Raw genomic sequence first — 26,127 nt, 5'->3', positions numbered from 1 at the left:
TATCATACATATTTATAATTAGCATAACGAAGATCTTGAGTTCCTCTTTTTATAAGTGAGCCTGCAGGGCTGCAGCAGCGCCACTCGTGCAACTTCCGTTTAAAACTATTATCTTCTGATCTAGATCGCTAATTATTTATTAGCAAGTCATGCACAGAAGATTGCTTAATCAGAAAATCATAAAAACAGAATGTGCTCTTGCTGCTGGTTTTGTTAGGAGGCCTGCACTCTTTTTATACAATATAATGCAAGCCATAAGTGTACGTGCGTGCATGAATGTCGGGTTTAATTACTTCATCAATTCTTCATCCTTTAGTTTCATAGTTTTTTTTCCCTTTTTGGAGATGGATTATTTGGTTTTTAGTTCTTAGAGAGTAAGGTGCAGGCAGCACATGAAGCCCTTGTTTCTCTCCAAAACCAGCTGTGCTCTCAATTTCGGTGTTTGTCTTTTAAACTGTAGTGTGATTAGGACCAATGCCATATACAGCTCTCAATCAAATGGTTGACGAGGAGAAATTCGCCACCTTCTAAGCTTTTATGAGGTGGAGATCTCGACATTTGCACCAAAAAAACTGGTGAATAATCTTGTCCGCGGAGTCCAATCAAATCAATCTGTGCAAACATGTGCCTAGACTTCCTATATTATAATTATATTATTATTGCGGTGAATCACTGTATTCACATCTATAATATATTATTTATTTAAATTATTTATTTTTATTTTTTTAATTTAATCATTCAATAACTCAATTTCTTTTCTAGTTTGTTTTTTCTATTTTATCTTTTAATATTAAATTGTTGTGCTTTATAATTTTTTTTTGAATTATATACTGGCCTCGTAGATTTAATTTTTTTTTCAACATTCAATATTAAATCATTTGAAAGTGATACTTCATAATTTATTTTATTTGTTTTTTATGAATTTTATCATGATCTAATGATTCAGGTCACGAGTTTAATAGGTTAATTCAGGTTAACTCATGTCGGATTTTTTTGTTGCCTTTTCTAATTGATTTGTTTTTTATTTTATCCTCTAATATTGGATTAGTTGGAAATTAAGCTTTGTAGTTTTTTCCAATTTGTTTTCTATGAGATTTTTTCAATCTCATGACTAGGGTCATGGGCTTAGGACCCGGGGACTATATTTGTTTTTCTTGGGTTCTTTTTTTAATTGAATATTTTTTTAATTGGGCTTTGTAATTTATTTATTTTTAATTTTTTTTTCCATGGGTTTATCCCGATTTATGACCTGAATCGCGGGTTTGACAAGTTAACCTAAGTCGACATGGTTATTATTTTTCTTCCTGATTTAATTTAATTTTTTTTTTCAATTTCACCCTCTAACAACTCAATCTTTTTTTTTTTTTCATCTTTCAATATTGGGTTATTTAGGAATTTAATTTTGTAATTTTTTCATTTTTCTTTTTGTGGAGTTATCACAATCTCATGGATTTAGTTGTTTTTTTTTTCTTGATTTCATCTTTCAATATTGGATCTGTTGAAAATGGAGATTCGTAATTTTTTTTATTTGATTATTATGAAAATATCTCGGCTTCATGATCCAGATCACGAGTTTAACAAGTTAGCCTAGGTCAACTTGAATATTGGGTTTATTAGGAATTGGCCTTTAAAGTTTTTTTTACTTGATTTCTATAGGGTTATCAAGGTCTCTTGACTCAAGTTGATCCAAAATGTCAGAGTCTCAATATTTGTTTAAACAATATCGTCCAGTATATCACCATATCAATATTTAAAAAAGATGTATTTTAATATGCATCATATTTTGAGTTTATGATTAATTTTTTAGTAGAAAACACGTTAGCAATGCTTGAACAAATTTTTTTTACTTTTAAAAAAAATCGATTCAACCTGCAGCATTACACAAGCCAATGATCTAGTAAACATTAAAAGGTGTAGGGAAAAAATTTTCCCCACACCACTGGAATCTCCTCACAATTCATTGTGAACTCCCGTAATGAATTTATTTTTTTTGGTTATTAAATTTTTTTTCTCATCAATCGCATCCTTTTAGAGACAAATTGAAGGCGAATTGATTCTATTTTGTTGAGGAATAATATAGTTGAAAGATAGAGGATGATAAAAAAAATATGGAGAAAATAGGTAGCCATTTTAAAAATGACAAAAAAAATTTACTTTAATCCTCTTAGTTTGCAACATACCCATTTTTCATCCTTTGAATTTTATCAAAGTTCACTTTTGATCCAAAATTTCATTTCTCTTATGTTTTTATCCCTAATTTGAGGTAGGAGAGAGAAATTCATCAATTTTTGGTGGTAGAGAGAAAATATCGATTGACAACCATTCTTTCTACCAAAATAGTTGATCATGATGTCTATGAGTTCTATTTAATAATAAGAGTTCTACTAAGATGTTCTTTTACCTTGAAATTGCCTGAAAAATCAAATATGAGTTCTAGAAGTGTTTTTTTGAGTTCAGGGTTGATTTATTGTTTGTGGACCTTTTATGGGTTAGTTGAAAGTGTAAATGCATTTATTTGGATTTTTGAGGTGTTTTTAGTTCAAAAATAATTGAAAATAGTTTTTTTTATGTGCAAAACACCCTTGCCTTAGCTTTTCAGTGATTGCTAGTTGTCGAAATCTAGACAGAGTAGATGATGCATCATTATTTTTTTTTTAAAAAAAAAGATTGTCTGCCCTATAAAAAAACTAAATGGGCCTAGGCACGTGGGCTGCCCATCTGCATGAGCTTATTTTTTATTATTTTCTATTTTTTATTTTATCTAAATTAATTCTTCATAATTGAATCTTTATTAATTTTTTTTAATTTTATTATTAAAACAATTTGATGAAAATTGTTTACAAACAAATTGAGTTCTCTTAAAAGAACATGATATTGTTTATCATTACAGTAGTGGTTGTTTTTCAAAGTACTTTTCACTTGGAAATGCATTAAAATAATATATTTTTTTATTCTTTAAAATTTATTTTTAAGATCAAAACAACTCAAAAACATACAAAAAAATAATTTGAAATTAAAAAAAAATCAAGAAATTTTAAAACCATGGTTAAACAGAAAAGGCAAACACTACTTGGATAAAGTTGAAAAACAATGATTTTCTTCTTCTTCTTCTTCTTCTTTTCCTCAGGAATCATCATTGAAAAAAGTTGTCAACAGGAAGAATTACTCCCCCGCACAAGATCATTAGAAACTGTTATAAAACAACCCTAGCAACAGTGCGGTCAAAATTGTATCAAGAGAAGGAAAAAAAAAAAAAAGGTTTCAAACCATAAGCATCATGGTATGGTATGGTATGGTATGGTATGTTGTCACATATCCATAAAGACTTGCCTTCAATATTTCCTAATGTCATGTATGAAATCCTATTATAATTAAAAGTTAAAAAAAAAAAGAGAGAAATCTCCAATAGTACCGAAACCAGCTCGGCAAAGTAGCCGGTATATTCTATAACAGATTCCGGTAAGTGTGAAAAAACAAGTCAAGCTTCCAAAAAATGAAGTCTACCTGTTGGATTTTCTGTCTTCGAGATCGACACTCAATCAAACGTTTCACGTTCAGACAAAAATCCTCAACAGCAGCTGCCTTACAAGACCGCACCTAAAGTATACTCCTCCTCCAAGGCTCCGACTACTAGACTCCTCCCATCACTTTCACTAATATCCCCAAGATACAAATTCCTCTTTAATTTCACTCCCAAATATTTCATATTTCTCCTCCCTCCCTGTCCCACCACCATCCACCACCGTCCGCTCCTCCTCCACACACACACCAAAAAAAAAAAAACCTCAATAAAAACACCTCTTTATCCAGATTCCAAAAATATTTCCATCTTTAGCTCCATCCAATTCCACCATCTTTCTTAACTCTATACTTGCCAAGATGTTAGGGGAAAGGAAGTAGTTTTGTGTTAAATCCAACAACACTTACCTAAAAAAGAGCAAAACATCTCTTTTGAAGTTGTGATATTAATATAAAATAAACATATCCTTTTCAAGATTAAGATTCTGCTTCTTTTTACCTAGCAACCAGAATCTGAATCCTCCAGTCAGTCATGGAACCACCAGAAAATTACAGCACGGATACTTCTTTTGCAGTACCTTTTGAAGATGCCCAGAAGATAATTCTAAGGTGGGACTCGACAGCATCTGAAGAAGCAAGAGAAAGAATGATCTTTGATGGAGATCGTCAAGAAGTGGATCTATACTTACAAGCTGTTGATGAAATCCAAAAGTCTATGTCATCAACTTCAATTTCATCTGACCATCATGATCAAGATAGTAATGATAACAAGGTCACCTCTGCTATACAGATCGCCATGGCTAGACTTGAAGATGAGTTCCGCAATATCCTTATTAACCATACAAGCCCTGTTGAACTGGACTCTATTATCATTTCTGATCGTGCTTCTTTGAACCATTATACTAGTTCGGTAAGAAGCATCACTGAATTTGATCAGGAGGAAGTTCGTCGTGGTGGCGGTGATCATGATGATGGTTTGGATCCTATACAGCGTGCAGATTCGACTAATAGTAGTGCCAGTTATCGATCTACGAGTAGTATTCGTGAGATCGATCTGATTCCTCTAGAAGCTGCAGCAGACCTTCAGTCCATTGCGAAACGGATGATCTCTGCTGGGTACTTTAGGGAGTGTATCCAGGTCTATGGGAGTGTGAGAAAATCAGCTTTGGATGCGAGTTTTCGGAGACTTGGGATTGAGAAATTGAGTATTGGGGATATTCAGAGACTGGAATGGGAGACTTTGGAGACCAAGATCAGGAGGTGGATTCGTGCGGCCAAGGTTTGTGTTAGGATATTGTTTGCTAGTGAGAAGCAGCTTTGTGAGGAGATTTTTTATGGGATTGGTACTGCCATTGACGATGCTTGTTTTATGGAGACTGTCAAGGGTCCAGCTATTCAATTGTTTAATTTTGCTGAGGCAATTAGTATTAGCAGGAGATCTCCTGAGAAAATGTTCAAGATTTTGGACTTACATGATGCTTTGATGGGCTTGTCGCCTGATATTGATGTTGTTTTTGAATCAAAATCTGCTGATTCCGTTCGAGTTCAGGCTGCTGAGATTCTGTCAAGATTGGCTGAGGCTGCCAGGGGGATTTTATCTGAGTTTGAGAGTGCTGTTTTGCGTGAGCCCTCCACGGTTGCGGTGCCTGGAGGGACAATTCATCCATTGACAAGGTATGTGATGAATTATATCAGTTTGATTTCGGATTATAAGCAGACCTTGATTGAGCTTATTATGTCAAAACCATCGACTGGCTCGAGATATTCGGGTGATCCAACTACCCCTGATATGGAATTTGCTGAACTAGAGGGGAAAACCCCTTTAGCCCTTCATTTGATTTGGATTATTGTGATTTTGCAATTCAATTTGGAGGGCAAGTCCAAGCACTACAAGGATGCATCATTGGCCCATCTGTTTATGATGAACAATGTTCACTATATTGTTCAAAAGGTCAAAGGCTCGCCAGAATTGCGAGAAATGATTGGAGACGATTACTTGAGAAAGCTGACTGGGAAATTTAGGCAGGCAGCTACTAGTTACCAGAGAGCAACTTGGGTAAGTGTTTTGTATTGCTTGAGGGATGAGGGTTTACATGTAAGTGGGAGTTTCTCTTCTGGTGTCTCAAAGAGTGCTTTGAGAGAGAGATTTAAGACCTTCAATGCTATGTTTGAGGAGGTTCACAGGACTCAAGCAACATGGTTGATTCCAGATTCTCAACTTAGGGAGGAGCTTCGAATTTCTATATCTGAGAAGTTGATCCCAGCTTATAGGTCATTTCTTGGACGGTTCAGGAGTCATATAGAGAGTGGAAAGCATCCAGAAAATTATATCAAGTATTCAGTGGAGGATTTAGAGAATGCGGTCTTGGATTTCTTCGAGGGTTATCCTGTATCTCAGCACCTGAGGAGGAGATCCCAGTGAAGGAATGGATGAGTTTTGCCGACTTAGAAACTAGGACACATTCTTTGAATTTTTTGTGAAGTGTTTGGGTGATGTTATGCTGGTTAATAAGGGGCTGCCCTGTGCTCTGCAGTTGTTTTATGCATCATCAGTTAATTTGCCGTGGATCAGAACAAGTAGAGTTCTTTGGGAAGATAAGGTGCAGCTCTCTTGAACAGCCAGGTCTCTCAACCTGAATGCTTCCACACTGTAAGCATGTTGTTTGTTTTGGTTTGCCACATTCTAGGTTTTTTCTTTTTCTTTTTTCATTTGTTCATATGGGAATTGTTGTATGTGTGATTTCTCGCTACTATTTATTATAAGAAGCAGTTTTCTTTATAGCACCAAAATTCTCCTGGAGCAAATCTATTTGTGGCCTGAGTTAAATGCATTTGGAAAATGGAACGGGACAAGCTTTGATGATGTTGAAAAGGTGATAAATTTAAGGTTGGTTTAAATATATTTGGGTTAGATTAGACGTGGGTATTTTTCCATTGATCCAAGGAAATATGAATATTCGTTATTGGAAATGACTACTCAAACCTCTAACAAAGAACTGAAATCACAAAACCTGCATTTATTGAATATGAATCTGCGCAAGTTTTCTTTCCTAATTCCAATTAAATCTTCAGAAATGACGCTTAACCATGGTGCTTGTGACCATCTTTCAACAAGTCTGTTGTATTAGAACTTTTACAATTAGATAGTGCAGCTAGTACTTGCTCACTGCAACCTGTTTTGTGTCACTTGATGATTTTCCCTTTGATTTGTTTCTGTTTACCATTGATTTCAATAAAGTTGATACCAATAAGTTTCAAGGTTTAGATCTGTCACTGACAGAAATTCCTGCAAGATATGGCAAACGCTGAGACCTTTTTGTGCGAATAAATTTGGAAGCTTTTTATGCCATCTTTTTTCCTGAACAACCTGATCTCCAGCTGGCTTTAAGGTAGCTTTGACAATTTGTTGATTCAAATCCCGGCTTGGTGGGGCATGCTATGAATTCCTGCTAGATATAGCTGTAACTGAAGCCTTTTTCTACCAAAAACTTTTCTTCTTTTCTTTCTCAAAACTGCTAATTGATTGATAGGAATTCTCTCCACGTGGGGGTTTGGACCTACATGCTCTCTTTAGAGGGAGTGTTATTCTTGCCAGCTGATCCAGAAATTTATTGATTCAGTTTGAGCTTAGGGTTTGATGTGTTTTTCTATTTCTCTCGAAACCAGGCTAGTAGTTTAGTCTATGCTTGGTTTGCTTGAATTTGGTGACCCAAGTGCAGATATATACTGTGTTTTTTTAATTTTAGATAGCTGGACATTTCATGAGATCTGGTTTCAAATTGAAGCACGTAGCAGCTTGCAAATGAGGTATACCACCCAGACTAGACTATATCCATCCGGAAAGAGGTTTGGCTAGCTGATGTTTGAATGGTTTCCATGAGTTTTGTCATCTGTGCAAAGAAGGAAACTCGTCACCCTTCAATCTGGGACAAATCCTGTCATCAGCATAGATTGATGGCTGGTTGTCTGATATTGAAATGAAATGGAAACTGAATTCGCCTAATTGTCTCTGCCTCCAACAAATCATCAAAATTGTGTGTGGACTGGAGACAAGCAGGAAAAAAAGATAGGGAACAGGTCTTATACAGTTGTTTGTATGAATCTAAACCCAAACTGGCAGGGGTTTTGCCTTTGTTTAGTTCCCGTGTCCTCTAGGGTAGTGGACTACAGGCCGACTCTTTCTTAAGCTGGCAGAAATAGTCGAGACATCTTACCATCTGGGGCATCCCTTGATTGAGTGCTGCAAATTTGTGTCTTAGATACATGAACAGCAAACAGATCATGCCTTGAATTGAAGTGGTAGAAACTGGGTTCGAATCGCAAAGGACAGCATTGTTTTTGATGTAAAATAGAATTAAACGAAGAGTAAAGATAAAACTAGTTTGGAACTGAGATTTCGTCAGAGGTGCAAGTGTAAGTTGGAATAGTTTTTTGAGGTCTGGAAATGCTGTTTTGGGAGCATTTCTTGGTATTCCATTAATTGATGGCATTCAAAAGAGATTGGGAAGTTAGTTTTTGTTATTCTCTCTTGTACAAATGAGGAATTCATCTCTTCTCTCAAAAATAATGGATTTAATTGTATCCCACAAGAGTAAATATCCCGAAAATGTTCAAATCAAGCCAATCACAACAAGGATTTAATTGTATCACACAAGAGTAAATACTCATGCTGAAGCATTTGAACAACGCCTTTGAAGTTACAAGCAGAAGGGGAGAATCAAGTGCTAGAATTTAAGAGATCTATCCTATCTATTTTCTATATTTTATGTAGTAATCTGGACCTTAAAACTTTCCGTCTCGATATTTTATCTAACTTAAATTTAAAATTAAATCATGTAAAAATTACATTAACATGACTTAGTCAACTTAAAAAATTCAAAGATAACTCGGATAACTGTAAAAACCATTATTTAACTTAAAAAAAATTCAAGATAACCTTTTTATATATATTAAAATAACACATATTGGATCGACCAAGATTTCGCAACTTAACATATCAATTTCATGATCTGATTAATGGACACTATTAGGTTTAAGAATTTTGCTTTTTAAAAAACTATTTTTTATTTAATTATATGATAACAAAAATAAACGCTTATAAAATTATATACAAATATAGTAAAAATCAAATATTCATGTTTGTATTGTGATAATCTTGTAGAAAACAAACTATAATTATTTATAAAATCAAATATTCATGTTTTTATAATTATTATTTTTTTAATGTATGAAAAGTGAACATATGATCTATTTTTTATGCCAAGTGTACCATTTTTTTTTTCTATTTTATACACAAATTTAAAAATTGATATAAAATTGGCAAAAAATAAAATAAAACACTATAAAAATATACAAAATGCGGCTAAATATTTTTATAGGTATGAGATCTGCTAATATATCTATTCAAATACACATAATTATAAATTTATAATGACTACGATAACACAGACAAAATGATAATAATATAATCAAAATACTAAACAATTTACTATATACTAATAATCCAAGCATGCGAAGAGTTATAAAGCAACAAGCATGCAGGCCAACGGTCATCTTCTATTTTATCCAAATTTGCTTCAGCCGAATCCCCTGCTCTGCTAAATCCTTTAGATGCTTACTACCATAGAAAGTTGTTCGTCAAATCCAAGCATTCGTGGGGACCCAAAATAAATTCTGAAAGGAGAATTTGTCACTGTAAAGGGCCATTTGAACTTGTGTTTAGAACCGTATTTCTAAAAAAATTAAAATGTTTTTTTTTAAATTAATTTTTATATATTTTAAAATTATTTTTAATGTATTGATATTAAAAATAATTTTAAAAAAATAAAAAGAAATATTATTTTAATGTATTTTTAAATGAAAAATAATTTGAAAAACAATCTTTAAACACCTTATTTGTATTTTTATTCAAAAACCCCCCACATAATCTTCCTTCCAAGTAAAAACCAGAAGCACTCATGGCATTTTTTCTTATAGTTATCATTTCCCGTATGCGAAAACATGGCTGGAGAAGCACAAACCATAAAGGCATAAAAAAACTAACTAATAATGCACATTCAATGATTACTGTAACAAGTACACAGAAAATTTATCTAAAAAAGTACTCAGAAATACCACGAACAAGAATGATAAACAAGAATTGAAGAAAGAAAAGGTCATCCTATTGCAATCCCAAAGTGGACTTTTTCTCTGTATAAGTTTGCTCCTGCAGTAATTCTCGATGCAGATTTAGGGTGGTCATTGCAACAATAACAGATGATAACACCAACCTTAGAACATAAGAATTGAGACTTGGATTATTCTGTCTTATCTTCTTCCAAATCACCATTAGATGCTCCATTGCTGGTGTGCACTGGTATGGGTTCTGGCGAACTTCTAACATCCTTAGAAGGTATTGTGGATGGTTTAATGAGTGTTAAAGTGCCATCATCCCTGTCAAACTCATCGCTTGCATCATCTGAGTAAGCGTATCTGTCAAGAAAGCAAGAAGGTAACAAAAATATGGCAAAGTCAATGTCCTGACCTCAGACGATGATAATCCAAGCTGTGGCAGTGTTCCGTAATAAGAGCACAAGTTTTCTTTAAAAAACAATGATATTCATTCCATATAGCACAAAATGCACCCATGTTTATATGGAAATCACCATTTATTACAGCAAGACAGGAATGCTTAATAACCGAAAGACAGCAGAAGATGAATACAAGTGCACAGCATGTTGGGCAGGTATGGTTGTCAGTTCCATAACTCTTTACACGAATATAATGGTATGAGAATATTACATCTAAGGGTTTTTTTAATGCCATTATGAAGTTATAAAGTGCATATTTTTAATATCAATCCAAGCAAACTGTAATTCTATCATTAATTTTCCTGTTGTCCTAAAAACGTTGACAGTTAATGAAGTTGACTGAAAACACTTCTCATACCCAGAGGTAGCTGGAGTGTATCTTATTCAATACACCGGTTTCATACATGGGCTAAGCACCAAGTTTTCATAGGCAATTACTGGGGCCTATTAAGAATTAACATCTTTTGGAGGTTGAAAGAGATTTAACAGTGACATTACGGAAAAAAAAGGAGAAGGTCTTGCAAATGAACTGTCTTACCGCATTGAGTTCTGGGAGGGAGCCCAAAGAGCACAGATGATGCATAGAAGAGAAAAGGAAAGGAGTTGCCAGAAAGCTGGGATGACCCATGCATTCTGCCACTGCTCATTGTAAACATCTTTTGACTTGAAATACAACTGCAAGTAGACAACTTTAAACTTTAGTAACAATGAAATTCCATGAATGAAGTTAGATCTGCAAAACATTGCACAGACAGTTCTTCCTTATCCTCAATTTTGATAAAAACTGCAAAGTTATACTCGTACAATACAGTTAATTTCAAATTGTCTTATCTTAATCACAATCTAAGCCGTCTCATCCTAGATGGCTTACAAAATCATGGAAGTCAGCAACAAATATAGTTTTACATTTCAAAAACATTGCTGACACACACACACAAAGAAAGAAAGAAAATGAATTTTCTTTTCGTTCCCTTCCAAATTATGTAGTGCTAGAAGCACTTATTTAGCTTACAGCAAAACATTGCAAGTAGTGAGAGAAAGTTCCATGGATTCTTTATGCTTTTACAATAAGTTTCTGTAGAATCATTGTCCAGTGACAAGGAGAATAAAACAACATGTTGGCATTAAGCCTCATCTTCTTTACTTATATAGTCAGAGATTAACGTATACCTCATAGCATATCCAACCCACTGACACAATAACAGCTACTACCAGAGCATTAGTGAATTTCCGGTATATATCCAGCTTGACCATCATCCTCCTAGCCTGAGACATCAGATGAGGAAGAAAACGTTACTACTCAAGTTCACTTCAACTGTATTTGAACACATACACATGTAGTATCAGAAACTTTGATGTTTAAATGCATGTTATGTGTATGATGATCCAGATGCTCTGCTTCTGAATAGATTTTATAGATTATCAAATCATCTGATACAGAGGTTATCAAAAGTAGTTCACATCAACATGAGAAATACTTAGTTAACACCATATTTAGTCCATATGTTTAAAGAATGAAATGCTATGTTGTCCAACATCTAATAATAGCTTTAGGGGGTGTTTGGAACAGGGATAGATATTGCTTTTCAAAGTGTTTTTCGTTTGGAAATTTATCAAAATATTATTTTTTAAAAATTTATTTTTGACATCAGCACATCAAAACGATCCAAAAACAAAAACAAATAAATTTGAAGCAAAAACAAATTTCAAATTTTTTCAAAACTCCGGTTCAACCACAAGACCAAACACCCCCTAATAGTCATGGGTAAATTAGTAATCCATCTAATCCAGTATCCACTACATGCTAAGAAAAAAAGAGCATTGCTGTAAAATAAACATCACTCAGAATGGCAAACCAGGTACCTGAAGCTTACTTAAAGTGGCAGAAAGTGACTTAAATATCCAAATAATGATGAAAGCATCCAAGAAAGCCACGGGAAGAACCAAAAAAAGTTTGGCCTTGCCAGAAAGGTCACTAACAGCACCAACATTTTCTACTAATTCAAGCACTTCAGATGCCACAAAAAAGGTCACTCCAACCAATAGCACCTTCGATGTAAGACCACCTAAGGTAGGTCTCACAACACCATAGCCCATTGAAACCATCAAGATGACAAGGCGTGCAACTGAACGTTTAATAGTACCAAAAGTAACTGCCCATACAGTGATACCAGTTGGCCTAATTCCAGTCTCATTGAATTCAGCATAGTCAAAATACCAGAAAGCCATCTCGAACATGCCTAGTGTTATCACCAATGTTATGCAGTTTTGCAATGGAAAAACTTCTTTCCAGAATCTTGCATACTGAGAGAACCAGAATAATCCAAGTATAACAAAAGCAAGGGACATGAACCCGTAAAATTTCATGAGTGGTGCCATTCTACCAGGTAAATAACCACTGGGATTTTTCCATATAGTATTCCCCTCTACAACTACCTCTTTAAGATTAGGATCACAATGCATGAAATACAAATTATACATCCCAGTTCTGGAAATCTGTATTGATTTTGATGGCAATGTTGCAACTAGCTCGTCTGCATAGAATGCAACACCAAAGACCTGAGGCCAGCCAGGATTTTTAGTTGATGGGCGATGAATGATTTCTCCTTCTGAACACACACCCAACTTTGCAAGATCAGCTGTGCAGCAGACAGCTCTTTGACCACCATAGGCAGAACCCCCAATTGACTCTCTATCTTCTACCTCAAAAACAATAGCTTGTACCAACCCCGAACTAAAGTTGGAAAATTCCTGGGTTCTCTGGAATGTAATCTTTTCAAATCTGGTGACAAATGACCACATAAAATTAGTCATCGGGAATAAATGTAACTGAAATATAAAGCATGATGCTGTGTTTTAGACAACATAACAACCCAAATTATACATTTCATGCTGTATGATAGTGAGTTGAATTTCTTAACATACAAATACAAGGTCCTGAACAGTCCCAAATTGAACCAAGTACCAGAGGCCCAGGTTAGAAATTTGAACTACTGAGCTCAAAAGCATCAAATCCATATTATTCCTATGCTTGCATGATTCAATACCACATTAAATCAATTAGTTATTATCAAGAGCATTATCTACTCCAATTCTGAAACTTGAATCACAATGGAATACCATTATTAGATTATTGAAACCAAAAATATAATTGGCGTGACCCATGACTTGTTCTTCTCAGCAAACCCCAATTTTTGTTCTCATTTCTACATCGCATGTGTAAAGCATAACTATTTATACCCAAAGATGCAAGAGATCTGATCATAATTACACTAACACACACATAGAGATGTAAGGTAACTATACAAATTGTTGAGAAATAAATTGGAATTACCGTATATAAGAGTCCCCATTAGCAGGAAGGACACTCTTCTCATTGACATTTTCAGAGGCAGAAGAGTAAATCCCTTCACTGCCGCCGTGAACCACGAAGGCATTCCCTTTGCCCACAAACCTCTCCCCTTTATACTCGTGAACTGAACCTTCAACTATCAAGCTCGTAAACAACCACACACAAAACAATATAGATTCATAGACCCTAAACATCCTTACAGAGAAAGATAGAAAATGGGTTTGCGTGCGTGTCTTGGTCTTTCTGGATCTGCAAGTTGAGATCTTGCTGCTGAGTAGCTAAAACAAGAGACACAACGTGTCAAAGCAGTAAAAATGAAGTGTGGAATTTAACAGTGATGGATCAGCTGCTAGATTTGAGTATTAAATTTTGGGTTTGGGGAAGTGATACTATATCTTACACGTAGCAGCTACTAAATAACGGAGCCATTGGATGCTTGAACATTTGGGTTTTGGATTATGTGTGTGGTTGTGATTTTGTTCTGCACCGTGTGTTCTGTGTATATTATTGTGTGGAAAAGAAACAAAGCTGTCGGTTTCTGGTTTTATATACTGTCTTTTTCTCGAGGAAAATGATTAAAAGTGATTGTAATATTTTTCAGACTAATGATTTGAGGCAACATATGTTTCCTAACATGGATTGTGTGTACACTGACAGATACCGTTCATTCATGTTTTAAGAAATATGTGTTTGTTACATGGTGAACGTGATTTTTGAAAAATAAAATTTAATGTATTAATTATTATTTCTTACAATATTAACACATTATAATCATAAAAAATTAATGATTTAATATTAGTGAAACACACTAATATTAAATCATTGGTAAACACTAAGGCATGCATTTAAAAACAGAAATTGTTGCATTCCCAAACACTAAAGCATGTAAAAGTTTAGCAGTGAAAAATATTGGTAAAAACCACGATCCAAAAAATATTTAGAAAAATAGATGGTTAGATTATATGTTTTAGGTTTTAAAAATTATGAATTTAGTTTAAATTTAATAATTTATTATGTGAATTTTCCTTGTGTTTTAATTGTGAGTTGCGGATGAGACTTCTGCTCCCTTTCTAAATATTTTATAAACAGTAACATTTTACCCTTCGTACTGTGCTAATGTTAAGAAACACTCATAAAAGAATCTGAACACCACCCAAGCTTTAAGTTGAGGGATTTTTCTTGAAAAAATGTTGCAAGTAAAGCTGATAATAGTACCCCACTTTCGGATCTAACTAGGTCAGCTAAAAAGGCAGCACATCATTTTCTTCTTCTTTTTCCTTTTTCTGTTTCCATACAAAAAAGTTACATGTTCCTTGATTTCTTGCGGTTCCTTTAAACTTCACTACATTGAGTTCTTTGGCAAGAAGACACCAGGTTGGAATGACGTAGGTTTCTCCCTCCCCGCCCCTGCGAGTGGAATTTGAGGCTTCTAGAGACCGTTTGTTTGCGTGGTTGCTTCTGCGTTTGAAGCAACCACAGCAAATATAATGTTTGGTAATGTTAAAAACGCAAAAAATAACTGGTGGGATCCATGTCAATTCACGTTTTTAACGCAACATTAACGAAGCAGCTCCAGGCTGCTTTTTTACATTTGGGATTCGTGTGCACAGTGCAATTCACTTGCACTGTGCGCGCCAACAGTGCAATTCACTTGCACTGTTCGGGTGATTTTTTTTTTTTTTTTAGTGTGTATAGTTTTTGTATATTTTTTTTTTTAAAAAAACTAATTTTACATTCTCATGTAAATAATATTTTTTTTTCTAAAAAACTAGTATAGAGCGAATTAAATTCACTTGCACTGTAATATCAAATTAATTTTATTCCTGATAATATTTTATCTAATTTTATTGCACGCTCAAAAAATTATAGAAACTGTAGTTCTTGTCGAATGAATTTTGTACATAATGAAATTGTAGATGGTTTAATGGCATAATAAAAAATATTTTATATAAAGTATTATTTATTTCATGAATTAATAGTAATAGTTAAATCTACAATATTTAAATTAAAAATCATCAATTTTAATATATATTTTTTAAAATTATTTTATAACTTTAATTTCAAAAGCATTCTTAACCAAACACATTAAATTACTTTTTATTCAACCTCAATTTCAACCACAGTTTTAACCAAACACCTATTTTTTTAAACCAACCTCAATTAAAAGTACTTTTTATAAAACAACTTTTTTCAAACCACAACCACAACAGCTACAGCAATACCAAACACACTCTAAATCGAATTTTATCGTACAGCTACGATTTTGGGCTATCAATTCTAATTTGTACTTCAAATTTTGGAAGGCTATAGAATAATAATTAAGAAAAAATATATTAAGCCTGCCTTGAAACACCTTATTTCCAGATATAATCCTGCAACTCTGGTCACCTTCCCCCCAAATTTCCTGAGCTGCGCGAAATAGGGAATTGTAAATAGGGAAATACCTCCTGCTAAGGTAATGAAAAAGGTGAGAAACTACGACTTCAAAGATGCATTTCAGAGGTGCTATTTCAATTTTCTGGATGAAGGATCATTACAACTGAAAAACTGCAGGAACAACTTGGTTGTCAATGGAATCGGTGCACAACATCCGGTGATCCAAATTTGAACATGAATGAAATCCAGAAAGCAAGCACTGATTAAATTTGTCACGTACATTCTTTGCAAAATGTTACAGAAACTTCGACAAAATAACATCCACCCTAATCATATCACCTACTCCACTGCCCGCTAAAATATGTGCGGATCACATAGCCTGGATGTAAGAGATGAACTAATCCAAATCAAGGAACTCCATTCTTTTCCTCATTGTACCTTTGAGATCTGTAGCCTCCCTTTCTGCTTTCTGTGCCTGCAAAAAATTACAAAGCAACAAAATTAACACAGTAGGTAATACAGATCACAAGTAAGCCAGCATCTTTGACCCTCTATAGGAGATGAGAGCATTAAGAGAAATTTTATGAGAGCGAAGTTCTGACATCTCTTGTTAGTTCAGCAACTGTGCCATGTTCTTTTATGCAAAAACAGTGGTTACCTTTGGGTGTACCTGCTTCGGTGCTTACATCATAATTTTTCCCTCACACACATCACGATTATAATTAGAAGGAAAATAAGGGATGTTATTTGTTAAAATGGAATAAAGTTCTAACACCTGAATAAATTAGGTTCAATAGGCAGGGTGTAGTACTAACTGGAGAACGAACAGCAAAGCTAAAAGTTAAGTGTTTAATTCAAGAGGAAAAAATCACCAAATACAATTCATGTCTCATCACTCAGGAACTTGACCAATATAATGGAGGCAGAAAAAAAGTCAGTCAGAAAGTTCAGTTACTGATTAGAAAAAAACATCAATGAGCCATTTAATAACAAAATGCTTATTCTTGGCATATTTAACATCAGAACCACAAGTGAGAACGCAGTTGTGCACATACAAAGCTATGTTCCTATTGTCCCCTTCAGGGGATTGCTGTGTCCCAAAACCTTGCCCATAATGTCAAAAGGCATACCACAAAGCCGGCTTCCAGACCTATCAAGTTTATGATTAACAATTTTTTTGTAGACTCTATGCTAGAAAAAAATTGGTAGGATGAAAGTAATTGGGCCTCAAGTGATCTATCAGTCTTTGGAGTTAACTTTATCAACAAAATACCAAATTGAGGAACACTTACCCTTTTAATTTCTGCTTCTGAAACACGAGTCATATGTGGTGGAAGTTCCTCCCTCTCCAAATCCTGAGAGAGCAAAATGCAAATTGTAGAAGAATACCATACAGTATGCTACCATATAATATATTCACAGCAACCAAAGAAACCAATCAAATTGTACCAGCTCCCCAATTAAGACAACATTCTCGCCACGAATTACATATAGACCCAAGTGGATGTCGCAATAAAGGTCGCCAACAATAGCTCTTTCACATGCACCTTCAAGAACAGCATTGGCTGCACACAGTAAATTTTTATATTTTCAGACATCAGAGAAAAAATATAATAGCAAGTAAAACTAGGAACAATAAGAAGCAGAAAATTTACCAAATTGGTCAAAAGAACGAAGTATTCCCATGAGCTTTCGGCCATCTCGTAGAAGCACAAGAAGCTTCTCTGAAGCATGAACAAAAGAACGAGACCCCAATCAAATATGAACAAAGAAAAAGTACTCAAAAGTCCAGAACACATATATTAATCCATTTTGTATCTGAATTTCATGCAGAATTTTGGTGCGCAAAATTCTAGTGTTATATTGTCTCAATTTCATTCATATATCAAACATGACTACTAGAATGAAATAGAATTGGAAATCATCAAGACAACTCTACAGAAGAAAATGTGGATGACATAGGACCATGAACCCATTTTAGTTCATTGGCATACATCTTGTGCATAACTTATAACCCATTATTTTAATACATTCTTTCAAATCAATTTCAATTGAATGAATATATATATATATATATACACACAAATATATATCCCAAAGTTGGGTTTGACAAACTGCAACATTTTGGATTACAAAGCCTGAAACAAGCATGAATGTACTAGGGTTCAGCAATATATATCAGGAAAGCTCAACGACGGCCAAAGCAAATAAACAAAGCTCCCAACTTTTATTCAGAAAGAAAGGCTGTTAGACAATTCATCGACAGTTCATTCCAGAATCTTGAGCAAGGAGGAAATGGATGCACAAGAGGAAATGGAAGCAAAAACTTTAGGAAACGCTACTAAACAGTACCACTGGCCAAAACATTAAGGCCATGCTGAGATATGTCCACCGATTTCAATTGGAAGAAAAAAGGCCCTAATCATTTTTCATAACAGCATGTTAAAGAGTACAAATCCATGAAATAAATTAGCTCTTGCGATACCAAAAGCATCCTCACCAAAAAAAAAAAAGAACCAAACTGCACTGAAGAAACAAAATCACATTATGAGCAATAATCAAGATTAATGAACACACTGTTTTACAACTCTGCTCAACTGAACAAAAACTATAAGCCAATTGAAGTATTAAACGCAGTGAGCTATAAAGTTCAATACGGAGTCAAAACAACCACAAAATAGCACAATCTTGCTAAGATAAACAATATGATTTGACGAAATCCAAACAATTCCAATAACAAAATACGAAAACTGGTAGAACCCATCAACACAAACATATGCAAGCAACTACTTTTTCCAATTTTTTGGCATGAATACAAAAAAAAAAGGTCTTATTTTTAGGCAATTCTTGTAAAGTTTACTTTAAACGCAGAAACAATCCAAAGAACACTGCAAAAGGGAGAGGAAGAGACAGAAAGAGAAAGAGCTTACTATCAAGATAGCTAGCAAGAGAAGTAGAGAGGTAGATATCTTCCGGGCCTGCCCAAGACATCGTTTGATAATGGTTTCAAGGTAATTACTCTAAGTTGTAAACTTTTCGGTGCTCCAAAAATAACCGAAAAATTCTCCAAGTAGCAAACCACAAAATATGGCATTGGCTGCCTCCAGATTCCTCCTTTTTACCCTGAGCCACACACAGACGCAACAGCAACAACAACAGCAACAGCAGCAACAACAACTCTCTCTCTCTCTCTCTCGCTCTCTCCAATCCAAAACAAAAGGGATTAGAATCAACCCACCAACAAAAACGAAAACCCTAACACCAAGAACTCCCCCCTTAATTTTTCAAGAATTCAGATTCCAAAATCCAACTGTATTATTCATGAAAGATAAGAAAAAAGAAAACCCTTCAATTGAATACTGTGGTACGGATCCAAGAAAAAACTAAGGAAGAAGTAAGTGGTGGGTTTGTAAAAGATAGGCACTCAGATCCAGTCGCACCGGGAGAGATTAGGAGAGAAAGAGGAAAAGGAAAATTAAATGTGGGAAATTGTTTTTATTGAAGGAGATGTTGATGTTTTTATTTTACTGACTTAGGGTTTGGTGGTGCTTTTTTTTATTTTCATGATGGAAGTGGGAGTTGAAGATATGAGAGAGAAGGTGCTCTTTTTTCTGTTCTTTTGCTTCTTGCTCTCCCATAGGGTGTAGGTTGGCTCTCTTTTATTGATTGACAAAATCTTCTTTTTTTCTCAAGATAATCATACACCTTTATTTTACCAATAAATAAATTATGGAGTAAAACTATATTTTCATAATTAGTGCTAATAATAATAATAATAATAATAATAATAATATTATTATTATTATTATTATTATTATTATTATTATGAGATGAAGATCGAGATTCAATTGTAGTAATATATTAATCCAATAGCCCTTGTGTGCTAACCAATGTATCCTTTTTCAAAGACTCTTGTATCATAGAGACATGTGAATACGACGGCACACAGGTTCTGTATTTTTTTCCTATAAAAAATATATTAAGGCATTCCAATTGTGTTTTTTTATAAAAAAAAATCAACAATTTGTCTTATAGTCCTCATTCCAACCCCAACCCGTATAATAGGTTGATTTTATTTTAATTAAACAATAAAAAAAAAGATAATGATAATACATATATATATATATATATATATAAATTAAAAAATGATCAATACAACTTGAAAAGGAAAACCTCTAAAATGATGAGATTGAATAAAAAAATTAAACATGTAATTTAGGTAATAAAAAGTGTACCAACCTGAGTCAACCCACCAAACAAGTTGCTCATATCATGTGATTGAGATAACCTACTAGGTAATAAGCTATTTTAAAAAAAAATCAATATTAAATGATAAAATAAAAAATAGGTTAAAAAAGAAAAAAAAAAGATACTGACCAGTATTAACTTTTAAAACGTATGACTCAGGTTATAAGACATGAAACGCTACATATGAAAAAAATAGTTGTAATTACACAAAAAGATTAAAAAATCAGAAATTAAAAGAATGAGTCCCAAAACAAATAAAAAACAATACATGAAAAAATAGAATTTAAGAATAAAATTAAAAAAAAAATCTATAAAGAGCCAATGATAAAAATAAAAAAAAGCACCAAATCCTAAAAAAAATAAATATTTAAGAGTTGTAATTAACCAAACACATGTAGATTATTAATCAGAAAATCACTTTTTTTGTAACATATATTGATTTCATTGTAACAGGCATGCTAGCGTGGCATTCATAGATCAAGTGTCATGTCAACGAAGTTGTTCACATGTGAGGAAGGAGTCATGGCAAGTACTTTTAGATTTAAATTTAGCACTTTTATCTCCACGATCTCTAGTCGAGAAGAAATATATATTGTTTATTTTTTTATTTTAAAAATATTAAAAAAAATTCAAATTATTTTTCTTTAGTATTTTTATATCATTTTGATTTATTGAGTTAAAATTATTTTTCTACAAAATATATAATTTTAATATTTTTTAAAGTAAAAAATACTTGAAAAACAAGGTTAATCACATTTTTAAACACTTTTATAATATTACTTAAAAGTGTTTTTATTTTTTATTTAGAAAGAAAAAAGGATTTGTTTGCTATCCTATCACCATTGCTAGGTTAGGTTTCCAACCAACCTCGCAAGATGAATGCCAAAGTAAGTTTTCAAGAGCTAATTAAGATTTAAGTTCTATCTATCTTTACAAATCAAATAATTCAAATATCTATCTATCTATCTTATACTTGTTTTTTTAGTGGTTGTGTTCACTCAGATTATTTTTTTATTTATTTTTTAATTATTATTTTTCAATTTCATCCTTCAATATTGGATTGATTGAGATCAAACTTTATAATTTTCTTTGATTTACTTTCTATAGATTATCCCGGTCTTTTGACCTGGGTTTGGAAAGTTAACCCGGGTTGACCCGAGTCATTTTTTTATCTTTATTTATTTATTTATTTTCAATTTAATCCTTCAGAATTAGGTTGATTAGGATTAGGAATTAGGATTTATAATTATTTTATTTACTTTTTATGGCATTATCATGATATTATAACTCGGGTCACGGTTTAAGCCGGTTGACTCAGGTTTTTTTGTCCTTTTTTAGTTGAATTTATGTTTTAATTTGATCCTTCAATATTATGTTATTTGGAAATTAGACTTCATACTTTTTTTTATTTGCATTTTATGAGGTTATCTTAATATCATGATCTCGGTCACGGGTTTGATCGATTGACTCGAGTGGTTTTTTAAGTTTTTTTAATTAATTTTTTTTAATATCACCCTTCAATATTGAGTTGATTGGAAATTGATTTTTAAAACTTGTTATGATTTGCTTTCTATGGAGTTATCCCGGTCTTATAACTCATGTTTGGCAGGTTAACTTGAGTTGACTCGGCTTAATGTTTTAGTTAAATTTTGTTTTAAATTCTGTCATTCAACATTGGGTTGATTGAGAATTGAGTGTAATAATAACTTTTTATTTATTTTCTATAGGGTTATCAGGGCCTCAAGATCTAGGTAGTGGATTTGACAGGTTAACCTGAGTTGATCCGAGTCGATCTAATATGTTATCATTTTAATATTTTAAAAAAGATGCTATCCTAATTTTTTTAAAGTGAAATTAAATTTTTATTGGTAGTTTGGGTTGTCTTTGAATATGTCAAGTCGATCTCCATATAATTTAATTTTTTTTCTTTACTAAAAAATACATTAACAATACTTGAATATATTTTTTTCATTAATTTTTTTTTCAAACTACAATATAGCACGAGAAATAATTAAGTAAAGAGCTAAAAGGTTTTATGCAAGATTTTAATACCAGTCTTTGGGCTATTTTTAGTTCTCTAACAAATCTCTTGATATCATTGTTGGGTTATTGAATGTTTTTTTGATATTGTCATAACTTTTATTTTTTAAAATATTTTTTAAATTAACTTTTACATAAAAAAAAACATCAAATTAATGTTTTTTTTATGATTTTGATATGTTAATATAAAAAAATAATATATATATATATATATAAACATTATTTTAATATTTTGTTCAATTAAAAAATATTTTACACCACATAACACTCATTGAATCTAATTGTATACTTTGATTAAGATATTATTTTCTTCAATAATTGAACTAAAGATCATTTTCATTAAAAAATATGATAAAAAAAATAAAAATACACATAAATAGTTTATTTTATGAGACCGAAAGTGGGTTTCACTTTGAAATCATGATACAATATCTTGTATAATATTCTCAGGATTTTTTCTTGTCATATTTTCTTTATATTTAACATTATGTTTCGTGAATCTAGGATATATAAATTCTTACTAGTATCATTATGTCTTTTAATGCAAAATAAATATAATTTAAATGACATTTAAATAAAGCATATAAAAATGTGTTTCGCCATGTAAGAATTTCTTTCACCCACCAAGGCAAATCGAAACAGAATAATCGATCCCCGATCGACTGAAAGAAACAGGGTTCTTTTCAAAGACCTTGAAAACAGGGTTCTGTCAGTTTTATATTATTAACGTCAAGATTATGTATATTACAAAGAGAAAACATAGCTACGAGAAAAGGGCGTGGTGAAAGAGGACTGAAAAATGTAGGGAATGTCTAGCTCTATGTATCCTGTTAACATGTGTTGCCCTGAATTCACAGATTCAAACATGGAAAAAAGAAGAAAAAAAAAAAGGGGCCGGGGAAGAACCGTAAACTAGATGATAGCTAGTGACATTCTTGATCAAAAAATGCTCTCCTTGTCCTCATGAATCCACCCTCGATGTAGCCGTGACATTATTGATGGCTTTTATGGTCTTGAAATTTCATCTCTTTAGTCCATAATTCCAAGTATCTCACTAGCTTCAATCCACATCTGAATCTGGAATTTGAGTCATTTAGCATCCATGTCAGAGATCAAATTGCCTTGATAATGTGAGTATGCACAGGGATAAAACTTTACATGTCTATATTTGTTTTTGGACAATAGTTATAATATTTAGCCAATTTTGATATTTGAAGTTCTGGTTTGGTGAAAGTTCTGCAGTGCTAGTATTGAACAAAGCTGAGAAAAAGGATCTTCTTGTACATACCTTGTAATACGAATCCTTTAATGGCATGAAGATTTAAATCTCTAGCACAATATCTGCATTAAAATTGAAAAACATGATCAGCACGTTGATAGTAGAACTGGATCTTCATCATATATCTCATTTACATGGTTTTACATGTCTTGACACCCATGAAAAAAAAAAAACTTACATTCTGAATCTGTCTTGACCCATTTAGATCCATTACTGGTCTTGTCCCGCTTCTCATCATCTTCCTTGTCCTTCTTCGGAGTACTTCTGTCCTCAATATATTTCTTCATTGATGATGCCCGGGAAGTACTCTGTGGGTTAATCTTCTTGTGAAGCAATGTTCTCAAAAGCTGTTTGCAAGTATAACAACAACCTTCAGCAGTCGTATAAATTATATATATTGAGGAGTGAAATAGTCTTGGCATGAAGAAATGTTTTTGTCATGAAAAAATGCATACCGACTGATGGAAATGCATGTAAATGAATAAAGTAAGCCTGAGTTCGTGAGTATACCTTCTCCATTCTTGATTCATGAAGAGTGTCTCTCAAACTTGGTTGTGGAGCAAACCCACTTGTACAAACAAATATCTTCTTGAGAAGGAAAGAGATCGATCTCTTCCCAATAGCTTTCTTCTTATTATTGTTTTCACAGATGTCTTTGCATCTGCCAAGTATGACACTGATTGTCCTCTCAATATCATCCTCATGGTTATCCACATCGCTAATCACTGTATTGCTGATTCTTCTATCAACCTCCAAGCTTGACGGGCAATTAAGAAATCTATCCAATGGAAGGTTTGCAATTTCCTTTTCCTTATCTTGAGAAGATGGCTTTCTTGTTAAAAGCTCTGTCAACTCTTTCTGCAATTTCCCGATTTCCTCAGGTGTGAAATCTTGTAAATCATCGGACGGAGACGGGTCCTCTTCAACATCTTGGATTTCATTATTGTCTCGAAGTTCGTTGTTGCCAAAGGTTCCAATTGCAAGCAGGCCATGAGGCCAATCGCTAAATTCCTCTCGGGACTCTTGCTTCACATGCTCTGTCCAATAGACAAAAGAAAATAATTGAGCGATAAATTTAAGATGCAAACATCTGCTGAGAAGGTAGAACGAGTAAGAAAGTAAGATTTGCAAATATAGAAGGGGTGAATCTGCAATTCAGACAAAGTGTTCAATATTTATCAATTCCATCCTCACTCTTTATTTTTTCCCTTCCGAATCCACACTTGTTGATTTGTCTAATAAGCAATTGCGCTTATCAGTAGCATACTAGCATGCATTTCAACTGGGATTTTATATATATAATATATATATATATAAAAATTAGTATTTCATGTCTCCTAGTGTGGATACATCGGCTAACATTCCTTTGCTAAAACTTAATTTTAGAGAAATTGTTAAATTTACAAAACTAATTTATGCACGGACTGAATTAACGACGTTCCTCAAAATCAACCGAAATGCTGAAGCAAAGATATAAGATGGGTTTGAAGAAGGATCAGAGAGGAAGAGTTCTCGAGCAAGAACACTTCCATTAGATAGAAGAGTTGGAAGAATGCTTACGAGTAGCTGAAAGCACTGTGTTTGGTTTTCTGCAGTTCCCTTGTTTGCCATTAATCTTATTCTGCATCCAGCTGAACAGCTGCCAACAGCGAAAGAGAACCTCTCATCAAAACACCATTTATATATAAATATACGTGGGAGTGTGTGTAATATAGTTGACGAATCCGAATCATGGATTTGAAACGAGGAGGCCTCTAGCTCCATGATATATCTCTTCACTAACAAACAACTTACCTTCATTGGGAGCCTCTTTTCAGCGCAAAATATTAACGCAAAGGTGGTGTGGTGGGGAGTTGAGACTTGGAGAATGGTGTGTGTGAGAAACTGAAGCTTCCGAAAGCTAAACCTTAAACTAACTCGATGAGAAATCAACTTTAAGAGAATCAAAGCACAGGTGGGAGTTTGATGGATTTCATGACCGAGCCTTGAGCAGATTGTTCTTGGTTCAAGTTCCCAGAATCAACTTTTTTTTGCCACTCTAGCTATGTCCCCCAGCTCTCAATTTCCACCATTATATATATTCGTCGTCGTTTTCTTCTCTGGTAGCAATCAGTACATCACCTTCTCTCTTATAATCCAACTAATATACCCCCTGCCCTGCCCTACAAGCACATGAAAGACATTCTCCTTTTTTATTTCTTTGATTCTAGTACTAAACCCTCTTTTTTTAATAATATATGGCACATGTGGGAGGACGTTCTCCATGGAAGAACCTCCGAGCTTTGCTTCGTGGCATGATTTATGTCCACTTGAATATTAGCATGCAAATCTAAGGAATAATTTAATGGAGATACTGTGTTGAAATGATAATCTCCAAACACCTTTTCAAATGATAATCCAACGATGAAAGGATTGACACGAAGGGGAGTTTAATTAATGGAGATTCTGTATTGAAAGGTTCGCTTCTGTTCCTTTTCATCATGCTAACTATACTTTACTGGGCTGATTGGTACTGTCCAGTGCTTTTTAATAGTTTTAATGGAAGTTATTTTAATACATAATTCAAATAAAATATATACAAAAACAAATATGATCGCATTCCAAAACAGACAGGATTCATCAGGTTAACCGTCTGCTATTAGTTTGAAAGCAATTAGTATATACATAATAATGTATTGGTAGATGTGCTCTTCCTCTCTTTGTATTTCTAGAACTTGTACGGATCATTGGTCACCATTTGTTTT

At 33.4% G+C, this 26,127-nt stretch overlaps 4 protein-coding genes across 4 annotated transcripts; 1 reads left to right on the top strand and 3 right to left on the bottom strand.

Moving 5' to 3' along the window:
* Positions 1-3,367: 3,367 nt before the first annotated feature.
* LOC7478196 (exocyst complex component EXO70A1) lies at positions 3,368-6,309 on the top strand. The gene has a single exon (XM_002303198.4). The coding sequence runs from the start codon at positions 4,052-4,054 to the stop codon at positions 5,939-5,941; it is 1,890 nt and encodes a 629-aa protein (XP_002303234.3). The 5' UTR covers positions 3,368-4,051; the 3' UTR covers positions 5,942-6,309.
* Positions 6,310-9,549: 3,240 nt separating this feature from the next.
* On the bottom strand, positions 9,550-13,833 carry LOC7478197 (uncharacterized). The gene is made up of 5 exons (XM_052451635.1): positions 13,423-13,833; positions 11,952-12,870; positions 11,259-11,354; positions 10,627-10,763; positions 9,550-9,990 (listed from the first exon to the last, which is right to left on the bottom strand). The coding sequence occupies exons 1-5, from the start codon at positions 13,632-13,634 to the stop codon at positions 9,816-9,818; spliced, it is 1,539 nt and encodes a 512-aa protein (XP_052307595.1). The 5' UTR covers positions 13,635-13,833; the 3' UTR covers positions 9,550-9,815.
* A 2,222-nt stretch (positions 13,834-16,055) lies between these two features.
* LOC7475679 (sm-like protein LSM1B) lies at positions 16,056-19,457 on the bottom strand. The gene is made up of 5 exons (XM_002304084.4): positions 18,747-19,457; positions 17,472-17,540; positions 17,266-17,381; positions 17,109-17,171; positions 16,056-16,291 (listed from the first exon to the last, which is right to left on the bottom strand). Exons 1-5 carry the CDS (start codon positions 18,805-18,807, stop codon positions 16,214-16,216), a joined length of 387 nt encoding a protein of 128 aa, XP_002304120.1. The 5' UTR covers positions 18,808-19,457; the 3' UTR covers positions 16,056-16,213.
* Positions 19,458-22,732: 3,275 nt separating this feature from the next.
* Positions 22,733-25,515, bottom strand: LOC7475680 (protein DEEPER ROOTING 1). The gene is made up of 6 exons (XM_002304085.4): positions 25,178-25,515; positions 24,944-25,022; positions 23,894-24,420; positions 23,562-23,730; positions 23,393-23,445; positions 22,733-23,181 (listed from the first exon to the last, which is right to left on the bottom strand). Exons 1-5 carry the CDS (start codon positions 25,181-25,183, stop codon positions 23,426-23,428), a joined length of 801 nt encoding a protein of 266 aa, XP_002304121.2. The 5' UTR covers positions 25,184-25,515; the 3' UTR covers positions 22,733-23,181; positions 23,393-23,425.
* Positions 25,516-26,127: the final 612 nt, after the last annotated feature.

The sequence above is a fragment of the Populus trichocarpa genome, chromosome 3, assembly GCF_000002775.5.
Source record: "Populus trichocarpa isolate Nisqually-1 chromosome 3, P.trichocarpa_v4.1, whole genome shotgun sequence".
In the NCBI taxonomy this organism is placed as follows: domain Eukaryota; kingdom Viridiplantae; phylum Streptophyta; class Magnoliopsida; order Malpighiales; family Salicaceae; genus Populus; species Populus trichocarpa.
This window is presented reverse-complemented; position numbering and strand designations above follow the sequence as displayed.

Excerpts from the sequence above, each read along its gene's own strand:
- LOC7478196 (XM_002303198.4), top strand. The coding sequence starts at position 4,052 with ATGGAACCACCAGAAAATTACAGCACGGATACTTCTTTTGCAGTACCT.
- LOC7478197 (XM_052451635.1), bottom strand. The coding sequence starts at position 13,634 with ATGTTTAGGGTCTATGAATCTATATTGTTTTGTGTGTGGTTGTTTACG. Across the intron at positions 12,871-13,422 it reads AATGGGGACTCTTATATACG|ATTTGAAAAGATTACATTCC; the intron begins GTAATTCCAATT and ends ATTTGTCACCAG. Across the intron at positions 11,355-11,951 it reads CCACTTTAAGTAAGCTTCAG|GCTAGGAGGATGATGGTCAA; the intron begins GTACCTGGTTTG and ends CTGATGTCTCAG.
- LOC7475679 (XM_002304084.4), bottom strand. The coding sequence starts at position 18,807 with ATGTCTTGGGCAGGCCCGGAAGATATCTACCTCTCTACTTCTCTTGCT. Across the intron at positions 17,172-17,265 it reads TTGTCTTAATTGGGGAGCTG|GATTTGGAGAGGGAGGAACT; the intron begins GTACAATTTGAT and ends TTGCTCTCTCAG. Across the intron at positions 16,292-17,108 it reads CAGAAGCAGAAATTAAAAGG|GCACAGAAAGCAGAAAGGGA; the intron begins GTAAGTGTTCCT and ends AATTTTTTGCAG.
- LOC7475680 (XM_002304085.4), bottom strand. Across the intron at positions 24,421-24,943 it reads CACAGTGCTTTCAGCTACTC|AGCATGTGAAGCAAGAGTCC; the intron begins GTAAGCATTCTT and ends TCTATTGGACAG. Across the intron at positions 23,446-23,561 it reads GGTCAAGACAGATTCAGAAT|ATATTGTGCTAGAGATTTAA; the intron begins GTAAGTTTTTTT and ends ATTTTAATGCAG.